General features: G+C 50.5%; 1 protein-coding gene across 2 annotated transcripts in view; it reads left to right on the forward strand.

Annotated features, from left to right (window-relative positions):
* The first annotated feature begins 759 nt into the window (after nt 1-759).
* Nucleotides 760-12,859, forward strand: part of SHISA9 (shisa family member 9) — a 355,587-nt gene continuing 343,487 nt past the window's right edge. Inside the window, exon 1 of one of the 2 annotated variants that reach the window (XM_061401147.1) lies at nt 760-1,471. In XM_061401147.1, the coding sequence (XP_061257131.1) occupies nt 786-1,471 (686 nt within the window). In that variant the 5' untranslated portion in view covers nt 760-785. The remainder of the gene's footprint in view (nt 1,472-12,859) is intronic. The other variant, XM_061401149.1, reaches the window with a different exon arrangement.

Below are 12,859 nucleotides of genomic sequence, written 5' to 3' on the forward strand. Positions count from 1 at the left end.
CACCTGGGAGGGACAATCCTGATCAGATCGTGCCCCACTCCGTCTTGGAGTGGAAGCCACCTGGTCTGTCCCTCAACCCTTCGAGACACCTCTTTCCCCGGTGGGCCGACTCGAGACGCCGCTCCTGCGCACGCACCCGGGAAAAAGCCACGGGCGGAGCCGCCTCCGCGCCCCGAACAGGTCGGAGCCGCGGCTCCCGCCCAGTAAGGGCGCGGGAGGTCCCGCCGCCGTCCCCCACCTGCCGGGAAATCCGAGCTGTGCCTTCAGCCACTGCGGCTGCCGGAGCTCGCTCCGGTCCGCCCGCCAGCCCGGCTCGGCTCCGCACGCCCCCCGCCCGCCCGCCGGAGTCACCTCTCCCGCGCCCCCGCCCCTCTCGAGCTCGCTCCCGCCCCCTCCCCCCCGCGCCTCCTCTGCCCGCCCTCCTCCCCCTCCCCCTTCCCTCCTGCCCTCCCTTCATTCCACAAGTGTCGCTTCGCTCTCTCCCGCGCACTTGGCGAGCTGGAGAGGTGAGCAGGGATCCTGCGAGCGGGCGCGGGGCGGCGAGTCCCGAGCCGCCGGCCGACGGGAGGCGCGCACCGCCCGACTCGCCCTTGCTCTCCGGCCCCCGCCTCCCCCGGGAGCCAGCCGGACCTGCACCCCGCGCTGGCCCCCGTTCCTCCTCCCCCCGCCCGGCCCGGCGCGCTCCTCCCCGGCCGGCCCCTCGGCGCGCGGCGCGCTGGAGGCGAACGCGGGCTGAGCCGAGCGCAGTGGCCGCCGACCACCGAGCGCCCCGCGCCGCTCCCTGCATGTGCGGCCCGCGGCGGCTCGCAGCCCCCGGCAGCAGCCTCGGCAGCTTCGGCCGCGCCTCCAGAGGCGGCTGCAGCGGCTCCAGCGGCGGCCGAGTGGCCGAGCCCGGGCTGGGAGACACGATGCGCCGCGTCCTCCGGCTGCTCCTCGGCTGCTTCCTCACCGAGCTGTGCGCCCGCGTGTGCCGGGCGCAGGAGCGAGCGGGGCACGGGCAGCTGGCGCAGCTGGGCGGCGTGGTGGTGCTGACGGGGGGCAACCGCTCCGGGGCCGCCTCCGGAGAGGTCGGCGAGGGCGTGGGGGTCTCGGACGCGCCCCCGACCCGGGCGCCCACGCCGGACTTCTGCCGGGGCTACTTCGATGTCATGGGCCAGTGGGACCCGCCGTTCAACTGCAGCTCGGGCGACTTCATCTTTTGCTGCGGGACTTGTGGCTTCCGGTTCTGCTGCACGTTTAAGAAGCGGCGACTGAATCAGAGCACCTGTACCAACTACGACACTCCGCTCTGGCTCAACACCGGCAAGCCCCCCGCGCGCAAGGACGACCCCCTGCACGACCCCACCAAGGACAAGACCAACCTGATCGTTTACATCATCTGCGGGGTGGTGGCCGTCATGGTGCTCGTGGGCATCTTCACCAAGCTGGGGCTGGAGAAAGCGCACCGGCCCCAAAGGGAGCACATGTCCAGGTGGGCTGCCGCCCCCCGCCCCCCCACTCCCCGGGCGCCGCTCTTTCCCCGCTCCCCTCCCCTCTCCACCTTCCCAGAGGCAATGGCGCTCCCTCTCCAGCCCGGCCTCTCCGCGGGGGAATGTCACCCGGGCAGCCAACTTGGGCTGGGAGTGCAGAGAGGGGACGGGGAGCTCAGCACAGGTGTGGATGTGAGAGTGTGTATGTGGATTAGGGGTGTCTTCCCCCGCCACCCCCGCTCTCTTGCCGCCCCCTCCCGCCGAGTATTGCAGCGGACTTGAGACACACAGCCTGGGAGCCAGTGCCTTTGGAGTCTTGGGTTTTGGGGAGGTGGGGGTGGTCCAGCCTTCGGATTCCGCATACTACCCTTTAGGTAAACAGGGGCCGGCGAGCCCGAAAGGGAAGAGGGGTGTGTGTGAGCCCGCGCGCGCGTGTGTGCGGAGGGGGAGGGAGGGAGGCAAGGAGTGTGTGCCGCCTGCAACTCGTACGACTCGCGAAAATGTGGCGAGGGAGGTGGAGAGTGCGGGGAGGGCGAGAACAAAAGCTTTGCTCGGAGCGGCCGCCTCGCTTTCCGCCGAGCTGCCAGTTCCCTGGAATTGGGACCTCGGCCCCCTCTCCCCCCCATCACCCCCTCGTCCCTCTCTCCAGACGCCTCCTCTCCCTGCCGGGGGCAGCGACCTCAGCCGTGGCGCTGCGCCCTTTGAGCGGGCTGGTGTGGCCTCCCAGGGCCGGAGCCCCCTCCCAGCGTGCCTTCACCCCCCCAGACACCCTGATTCGTCAACTTTCCCTTTTGCCTTATTTATTATGCAAGTCCCAGCACGAGCAAGTCGCAGCAGATGGGAGAAGGCATTTGGGGATTAATGGAGCTATTTGCCTTTTTTTTTTTTTTTTCCCCGAGTGTCTAAATCGATTCGCACAACCCAGTAACTTTGGAGGCTGAAGACGCAGACTGGAGGATGCAACCCTCGGCCGGGGAGAGGCCAGGGGTTGGTGTGGGGTCCCGGCTGGGGTGAGGAGGGACGGGGGAGGGTGGTGAAGAGAGCGGGGTCGCCTGCACACAGCCGGATGACTGGGGAACAAGGTTTATTCTCTTCCCGTATACGCGCAACAGAGTCGCCATGTGTTCCCCCCCACCCCCAAACACACACACACACACACACACACACACACACCCCGCACCTCCGGCTGCCTGTGCGCGCGCGTGTGTCTGCACGCGCTCCGTGTGCCTGCCTAAAAAATCTCAACAAAGAGACCCACCAAAAATAGGCGAGGAACATCACCACCACATCACTAGTAATTATTTTCTATTTATATGCAGATTATCAGATGATTCCCCCCCACCCTTTCCCACCCCAAGGGAAGAATTTGGGGGAAGAAAGAGGTGAGAAGTTCCTCTCGGTTTGGGTTAGCAGGGAGGTGTGGATGGATGGTGGGATCAAGAGGCACAGAACCACCCCCACTCCAGGGGTTTCGGGAAAGCCTGACCTACCAAAAGAGTCAAGTGCGGGCCCCGCCCACCTCCTGCCACCCCAAGGTGCCCGATCGCCAACCCCACGGGCCGGTGGTTTCACGTCCCCCCGCTGTCCTCGCCAAGGGTCTGGTGTTGCGAGCGAGACTCGGAAGCAGGGTTGCGGCAGCGACTGTTGCCTCGGTAGAGAAATTCACCCAGGGATGGGTAGGGTGCCTGGCAGATTTCGACTTAATTCCTCTGCTGAAATCTCCTTGGAGCCTTTGCCTTGCAAACCAGGGCTTTGGGAGCTCTCCTCCTGGTTCGGTTGGGATGGGGGTGGAGAAGCAGGAGGAGGGAGGTGGGAAGCTGGGGAGGAGCACTAACCTTTGGGGAACTGTGGGAGAAACTTCCTGGTCCTGCCCCCTTGCAGCTCTGTTTACTCCAGCCCAGCAGGCTGCAGCCACATTCCTCTACAGGTACCGGGAAAGGTCTCCTTGGAGGTGGAATCTAGGGGGTATCCAGTCCTGGTGTTGCAGAGCCCCAACACAGGCTCTCCTTGCATACATTTTGAGAATTCCAGGCTGGAGTGAAGGTACATACTCTTGAAAAGAAAGACTGCTTGATTTTTACTGATGACCCCCAAGGTATAATTTTCAACCTTGGCTGACGTTTAGGGTGACCTGGAATGCTTTAAAAAAAACAAAACAAAACACTGTTGCCAGGGGCCCCACCCTAGATGGTTCAAATCAGGATCTCTAGGGTGGGGTCTGCACATCTATACTTCTGTATATCTCTCCAGGCTTTATGGTGTTCAGTCAGTCACTGTCCCGGAAAAGGAAGTAACATTTGCTGAGCACAGTTCTGGGTGCCAGGCACTGTACTAGGGATGTGTGTGTGTCTGTGTGTGTGTATGTGTGTGTAAACATCATTTAGTTTGCCCAGTGATGAGACAGGTGCTAATTCTCTATTACATAGGAGCAAATTGTAGCTGAGGTTGGTAGCTTGCTCAAGGTCACACAGAAAATTGCGCATTCCTTACTCCCCTGGTGTCAGCTGTGTCTGGGGCAGATGTTTTCAGGTTGAGTGAGCATCAGAATTTGAGGAGCTTCCTAAAATGCACAGTCTTGCGCTTGATCCAGAGAGATTCTAAATCCATCTATCTGGGCCTCAGAAGTCTGCATTTTTACCACCTCCTTGAACGGCTTGTGTAAAGTGGTCCACACTTGACTTGGGAACATTTTCCCGGATACAGGGTGGATGGATTTATTCAGTGTGACTCTTACTGACATTCTGTTGCTGGTTCTCCCCATTTGTGTAGCCTTTGGGTGTGTTTCTATGGTGCTAGGGGCTGCCCCAAGTACTCACCAAGCACATCCTGCTCTACTGATGCAGTTAATCATTTCATATCCCAGCCATGGCTCATTTGCTTTTGCCCGCATGGACCATAGGATGTTTGGCTGGGTCCAGCACGCCAAACTCCGCATCAGACAGACTGTACGGTGGCTTTCCGGTGAAATGAACGTGCTGGCTGCAGCCTCTTAATTTATTTTGTCTCGAGCTGCAGGGGTCGCTGGGGTGGGAAGTTTGTTCTTACCTCACCTGAGAGTACCTTCTCCTCAAAGACTTACAGCACGTGCTGCTCCAACGTCACACCGTTGACTGCTCCTAGTGCCCAGTGTGCTTGTGTTTGTAAGGTCAGTTTCCAGGCTCAGAGGCCTGGGCACATTGCCTGCTTCCTTCTGCGCTGATTAGGACTGAAAACGGGGAGAGACAGCAATTCCAGAGTATGCGCAGGCCTGGCCTGTGATGTGGAGAAAACTGTATAGGTGTTTCTACAGCAGATATAACCACAGCCACATTCAACCACTATTTATTGGAAGAAGTGACCACAAATGGTGGGTACCAAATGGTACCAAACCATGCAGACACATTTTATTTGGTCTGCAACATATTCCTATGTCTGTATTCTTATTTTTGGGCTTTCCAGGTGGCTCAGTGGGTAAAGAATTCGCCTGCAACGCAGCAGATGCAGGAGACACGGGTATGATCCCTGGGTCTGGAAGATTCCCTGGAGGAGGGCATGGCAGCACACTCCAGGATTCTTGCCTGGAGAATCCCATGGATGGAGGAGTCTGGGGGGCTACAGTTCATAGGGTCGCAAAGAGTCAGACACGACTGAAGCGGTCGAGCCTGCACGCATGAATTCTTAAGTTGTTCCCAATTTGTTATTGTGAACATTTTAAACATACAGAAAACTTGAAAGAAGAATAAACATAAACTCCAGTAGATCTTTCATCTAGAGCAGGGTTTCCTCCCCTTGACACTCTTGACATTTCGGGCTTGATTGTTCTCTGCTGTGGGAGGCCGTCCGGTGCATTGCTGGGTGTTTGGCAGCATCTCAGGACTCTGCCCCCTTAGGAGCAGGTGGCCCCCACACACTGCAGTCAGGACAATTAAAATGTCCTCAGACGTCGCCAAAAGTCATCCAGGAGCGGAGTCACTCCCAGTCAAAAACTGCTCATTTAGATTGAATACTTATTAGTATTTTGTCACGTTTGCTTTATGGCTCTCTCTCTCTCTCCCTCTTCCTTCTTTCCTTCCTTCCTTTTTTCCTTCCTCTCTCCTTCCCTCTCTTCTTCTCTTTTTTCCTTTTTTTTTTGGCTGGAGCAGTTGAAAATAAGTTGCAGACATGACACTTCATCCCTAAATACTTTAGTGTGGATCTCCTAAGAACAAGGACATTTCTCCCACATAACACAGTTCCAGTATCCTGCCCCCAAAAAGGAACAAAATTTCCATAACATCATCAAATAGCCAATTGTATTACTGTTTTCCCAGTCATACACCAGAAATGTCTTCTAGAGATTGGGTTTTCAAACCAGGATTTCAGTCAAGGCTCACTGCGTTTGGCTGTGAAATCTCTTTAGTCTCTATGGTGTACGGTGTTTTAAAACCAACTTAGAACCAATGACCAACATTTAAAAAACTGGGAAGTTTCGCATAGAAATCTCGATTTTATGATTTCTCTTGAGAAGCTGATAGATTAGGTAACACTGGACCTGTATTTTCAAGTGGCATCTGTTCCCTTTAGGACCCTCTCAGGTTAATTTCACTTGCCCCCACCCCGTGCCCCGGTCCTCAGTTCAGTCAGTCATGTTCCCTGCAGTCCCTAGAGAGGTCGTTGGGCTGATCTGAAGAGAAATGGGTTCAAGTCAGATGGCTCCAGATTCAGTCCCAACTCAGCCACTTAATAGTGTGAACTTTTGGGAAATTTGCGGTTCATCTCTGATTCTCAGATTCCTATCTTTAGGGTCCCTATGTCATAGGTCTGTGTGAAGATTCACTGAGACTGGGCTTAGAAATCTCATAGAGCAGGACTGCCATAGGGTAACTGCTCAGTGACTATTACCCTTTATCATCATCCTTCTTATTGGAATTTTCTTCCCCTTATCTATGGAAGGAGGTGAAGTTGTAGTCTGGAACTCTGTGCCTAGTGCTTGCTCTGCTATGTCTATTTAGCTGCGTGACATTGGCCAAGTCTCATCACCTCTCTGGACTTGCATTGAATTTTAGCAGGATGGGTGGCAAGTTCAGTAAGTTCTCATTAGTTATCTATTTAATACATAGCAATGTATGTATGTCCATCCCAATCCATCCCACACCCCCTCATTGGCCTGGCTGATATTCAGGGACACTTGCTGGCTTTGCTATTTTATATAAGCTTATGTGTAAATTCTCACTTAATTTCATGTCCCACGGAGGTCAGCTTTATGACAATCTGCTTTTCACAGAGGCACAGATTGCTTTTCAAGAGGATGCAAAATCCCTTAGCGAGTGGAGGAGCTAGACTTCAGGCCCAGACAGTCTGAGGCTATGCCACGGGTCCTTGACCATCAGGCTGCACTGCCTTGAAGCACTGACATCCAGGACTTCAGTCTTTGCCGATCACAGAGAAGTGCTTGATGCCCTGCAAATAAGAGTGTCAGGGCTGGTTCAAGGAGCCCGAGTCAGATCAAGACTATGGATGTTTCCTGCATCTGCCCCTGGCAGGGCCAGCCCTCTTGGCAAAGGCATTAGTGAGGGCAGGAATGCGTTTTTGAAGCTCTTTACATTCGAAGCCAGTAGGGAATGCATGTCATCATCTTGCCCACCTTCAAACAGTCAGAAATCCAAGTGGCAAATTACATAGCGCCATGTCCTGTGTGTTTTTCAAGCATGCTTCACAAACGCTCAAGTCTCTTGCAAAGAAATGGCATCAAGTGACAGACATCTCTCCTGCTCTTGCCTTCTCTCTCTTATTGCAGCCTCCCCTCCATCTCCCTTTTCTTATACATTTATGGTTATCCTGTGGCTTCCACCAGCTGCCCAGGCTGGAGAAGCCCACGAATGCATATGCTGTTGGCCACAAAAAGTCTCTAAATTATTTTTTTGTTTTAATTTTTAATTGGAGGATAATTGCTTTACAATGTTGTATTGGTTTCTTCCATTCATCAACACGGATCAGCCATAGGTATACCTACGTCCCCTCCCTCTTGAACCTCCCTCCCACCCCTCACCGCATCCCAGCTCTGTAGGTTGTCATGGAGCACCGGCCTGAGCTTCCTGCATCATATAGCAAATTCCCACTGGCTATCTAAATTATTTTTCCTTGCAGAATATGTTTTGCTTCTCTTTGGGCACTGAGACCTTGCATTTTAAAAACCAACTTTATTGGAGTCTAATTTGCAGCATACAGTGTACACATATTATGTGTAGTTTGATGAATTTGGACACATGGCTACACCCATATAACCACTACCCCAGAAAGTAGCCTCATGTGCATTGCCCTTAGATCCTGGAAAAATAAATGGTGCTTCTGGTACAAGAGGAAAATCTCAGGAATCCCATTCAAGTGTTTAAAAGTCAGAAAACAGTTCAGACCTTGGAACCCCTGGAGGCTTCTAAGCAAGATATTGCAACTCTAAGCTCTACTTGGCGATGTTGGGGTCTTTTATTTATTCACTGTAATTGGAAAGAAAAGGGATGCAGGCTTTTCTTTTCGTTCCTCAGATATGCCGTGCTCATTGCTGCCTTGGAGTTGTTGTGTTGGTTTGCCTCAGATTCTCTGGCTGGCCCTTTCTCAGCATTCAGGTCTCAGCTCAGTGTCACCTTGTCTGAGAAGCTGTCCTTGATCCCCTAGGATTATTTACCAATGCTCCCCCACCCCCTCCAGCCCATCACTCAATGTGATTTGCTTCATTTCACATTACAGTCTAAAATGAACTTACTAATGTACTGGTTTACTAGTTTATCATCTGCCTCCTTCCATTATTGTTCACAGTAAGGAATGCAGCCTTTCCCCACCTGTCACTTGAGTCCTGGTATAGTACCTGGCACACAGGAGTTCTGATGCCTGACATCCTGGTTTACATGACATAAGGCACCTCCTCATTCCATCATTTATTTGCTCATGGATGTAGTCATTCCGTAGGTGTTTATTGGGAGAAGGCAATGGCACCCCATTTCAGTACTCTTGCCTGGAAAATCCCATGGACGGAGGAGCCTGGTAGGCTGCAGTCCAGGGGGTCACTAGGAGTCGGACACGACTGAGCGACTTCACTTTCACTTTTCACTTTCATGCATTGGAGAAGGAAATGGCAACCCACTCCAGTGTTCTTGCCTGGAGAATCCCAGGGACGGGGGAGCCTGGTGGGCTGCTGTCTCTGGGGTCGCATAGAGTCGGACACGACTGGAGCGACTTAGCAGCAGCAGCAGCAGCAGCAGCAGCAGGTGTTTATGGAGTACCTATAGTAGATCCAGCATTGGACTGAGAGCTGTGAGACTGCAAGGATTAGTGCAGGCACAGAGCTCACGGTCCATGGCAGGAGACGGGTGATGTACAGGTGAATGTACAAGTGAATAGACACTAAGCTGAACCTTATGCAACTGCCAGTATTCCATCATCTTCAACCTCAAAAATGGCAGTCTTTCAGCTGTTTGGATATGGGTTAAGGGATATCGAGGAAAAGTGTAGTTTCTTCAATAAGGTGCCTTTATTAAGTCAGGGTTCTCCAGAGGAACAGAATCTTTAGGAGATCTGGCTAACTATCTACTTATCTAGAGATTATGCAGACTTGCCACACATGATAATGGAGGCTGGTACATACAAAATCTGCAGAGTCAAGGTCCAAGTGTTTTTTTTTTTTCCTCCTTCTTTTTTCACTTTTTGTCTGTGCCTCAAAGCATGTGGGATCTTAGTTCCTTGACCTGGAATCAAACCCATGCTCCCTGCAATGGAAGCATGGAGTCTTAGTCACTAGGCCACCAGGGAAGTCCTAGGGTCCCAGTTTGAATCTGAAAGCCTATAAGTCACTGTAGAACCATGAGGACCTGATGTCGCAATCTGAAGGCCATCAGACAGGAAAATTCTCTTTCTTGGGGGAGGATGGGCCTTTGTTCTATTCCAGTCTTCAACTGATTGGATGAGGCTCACCCATGCTGTGGAGGACAATCTGCTTTCCTCAGTCTATCAATATAAATGTTAATTTCATCTAAAAACACCCACTCAGAGGCATCCAGAATAATGTTTGACCAAATCTTTGGTCACGCCGTGGCACCCAGTCAAATCAACACATAAAATTTACCATCACAATACTGTTAGGATCTTGCTCTTCTGAGTGTGGACCAGCAGTATCTCCAATCACAGTACCGTTAGGATCTCGCTCTTCTGAGTGTGGACCAGCAGTATCTCCAATCACAGTACCGTTAGGATCTTGCTCTTCTGAGTGTGGACCAGCAGTATCCCCATCACCTGGCCCCAGATCTCAGGGCCTGTTGCAGACATCTTGAATCAGAATCTGCATCCTAACAAAACCCCCTAGATAATCCATGTGCACATTCAAGTTTGAGAAGCACTCAGAATGTGTGCTACACATAAATACCAATTCCTTGGGCATTAGTTTGGTTTGTAGTACATAGTTGGTTCTTTCCACTGTCTAATTCAATAAATTAAAAAAAAAACACATCCCTATTTGTAACATGTTTTTTAGTATACACTGCAATATATGGGCTTCCCTGATGGCTCAGATGGTAAAGAATCTGACTCCAATGCAGGAGACCCAGGTTCGATCTCTGGGTTGGGAAGATCCCCTGGAGAGGGAAATGGCAACCCACTCCAGTATTCTTGCCTGGAGAACTTCATGGACAGAGGAGCCTGGCAGGCCACAGTTCATAGGGTCCCAAAGAGTTGGACATGACTGAGTGACTAACATACATAATATATGCACATATGTTTATTATTTTTAAAATTTTTATTGGAAGATAGTTGACTTACAATGTTGTATTAATTTCTGCAGTAAAGTGACTCAATTATATATATTCTTTTTCATATTGATTTTCATTATGGCTTACCACTCACCCCACTCCAGTACTCTTTTGCCTGGAAAATCCCATGGGTGGAGGAGCCTGGCAGGCTTCAGTCCATGGGATTGCTAAGAGTCAGACATGGCTGAGCGACTTCACTTTCACTTTTCACTTTCATGCACTGGAGAAGGAAATGGCACCCCACTCCAGTACTCTTGCCTGGAAAATCCCATGATCGGAGAAGCCTGGTAGGCTGTAGTCCATGGGGTCATGAAGAGTTGGACCCGACTGAGCGACTTCACTTTCACTTTTTACTTTCATTGGAGAAGGAAATGGCAATCCACTCCAGTGTTCTTGCCTGGAGAATCCCAGGGACGGCAGAGCCTGGTGGGCTGCCGTCTATGGGGTCGCACAGAGTCGGACACGACTGAAGCGACTTAGCAGCAGCAGCAGCATGGCTTATCACAGGATATTGAATATAGTTTCCTGTGCTGTAGTTGTTGTTCAGTCGCTAAGTCATATCTGGTTCTTTGTGACCCCATGAACTGCAGCATGCCAGGCTTCCCTGTCCTTCACTATCTCCTGGAGTTTGCTCAGACTCATGTCCATTGAGTCAGTGATGCCATCCAACAATCTCATCCTCTGCTGCCCCTTCTCATCTTGCCTTCAGTCTTTCCCAGGTCTTTTCCAATAAGTCAGTTACTCACATCAGGTGACCAGAATATTGGAGCTTCAGCTTCAGCATCAGTCCTTCCAATGAATATTTAGGGTTGATTTCCTTTAGGATTGACGGGTTTGATCCCCTTGCAGTCCAAGGGATTCTCAAGAGTCTTCTCTAGCACCACAATTCAAAAGCATCAATTCTTTGGCACTCACCTTCTTTATGGTCCATCTCACATCCATACATGATTACTGGACAGTCCATAGTTTTGACTACATGGATCTTTGTCAGCAAAGTGGTATCTCTGCTTTTTAATACCCTGTCTAGGTTTGTTATAACTTTTCTTCCAAGGAGCAAGCATCTTTGAATTTCGTGACTGCAGTCACTGTCGTGGTGATTTTAGAGCCCAAGAAAATAAAGTATATCACTGTTTCCACATCTATTTGCCATGAAGTGATGGGACTGGATGCCATGATCTTCATTTTTTGAATGTTGTCCTATATAATAGGACCTTGTTGTTTAGATAGACTCTAAAGCATACATAAGAGCAGGTATATTAAGCAGAACTGAAGGTGAAACAAATATTTACAATTTGTTGCCAATGGTGATGACTTTGTGTAATAACACACTAGTGTGTGTTGAGGATGAAGCTCATCATTCATACATAGATCCATATTTTGAATATTCTTCATGAGAGTTTGAATTATTTTTGGCTGATTTCATTTTGATCTGAATAGGCCATCGTTTTTTTTTTTTTTTAACTTTGTGAGAAGCTGTTGAAGAGGAGAGGGTCCAGTCTATCATTTTCCTGTCCTTGTTTAATCAGTATTGTCTCCAGGCTGTGGTTTTGTTATGAGGGAACATTCTTAAGCCCCATGTCCACCTAGTGATGGCTAGCTTAGTATAACTAGATTCTTTGCTTGCACATCCCTTTGGGGGTGTATATAACTACAGCACAGCTGATGCACCCTAAAGATGATGCCACTGCCAAGGTTGGCACCTTGGTCCAAGGTTCTTGCTTCTCACCATCTGACATGGGTGTTCCAAGTGAGGGCTCCAGCCTCAGTTCACACATTTATTTCTTATTTTTAATGACTAAAGACCATACACAGAAGTTGTCATATTTCCTTCCCCCCACTGCCAAACTATATTAGGCATTCCCTGAGTGAGTGGACCACACCTTGAAGACACCGTGTCCAGGATACAGAAGCCTAAGAATCCCCGTCCTCATGCCTACTCTGTGAAGGGCTACCCTGGGGAAAAGTATCCTTGACTTTCTGGTGAATTTCATGATTTTTGGCACTCAGCAGGAGCCAGGGAATCTGCCGATGGCAGTGCTGACCGAATTCACGGGTAGCCACCCTGATCATTTACTTTGCTATCCTCTTTAAAGTTCAAATATTTTGCAATTTTGGAGAGAAATCTTGAGAGACTGTGGTGAGAACTCTGGCCTCTTTTTTCTTTTTAACTCGATAGTGTCTCAGTCTGCCTTTATTTATTTTTATTTGCATATTTCATTATTTTGGCTGCAGTTGGTCTTCGTTGTGGTGTGTGGGCCCTTCGTTGTAGACTGTGGGTTCACTAGCTGTGGTGCCGGCTTAGTTGCCCCTCAGCATGCAAGATTTTAGTTTCCTGACCTCGGATCAAGCCCTGTATTGGAAGGCAGATTCACTGGATGGCCAGAGAAACCCCAAACTATGGCTTCTTGTTCAGGAAAAATGCACAAATAAAATTTCTGTTCAATTCTAGAGGAGTTCAGAGATCCTCTGAAGTTCAATAAAGAACCTATGTATTTATTTATTTTTATTTTAACATATGTCTTAAAAAATTTTTTTTAAACTGGAGGATAATTGCTTTACAGTGTGTTGGTTTCTACCATTCATCAACATGAATCAGCATGCGGCACCTTCTCATTAGCTATTGTTTTACATATGGTA

This window comes from Bos javanicus, chromosome 25 (genome assembly GCF_032452875.1).
Source record: "Bos javanicus breed banteng chromosome 25, ARS-OSU_banteng_1.0, whole genome shotgun sequence".
Classification (NCBI taxonomy): Eukaryota; Metazoa; Chordata; class Mammalia; order Artiodactyla; family Bovidae; genus Bos; species Bos javanicus.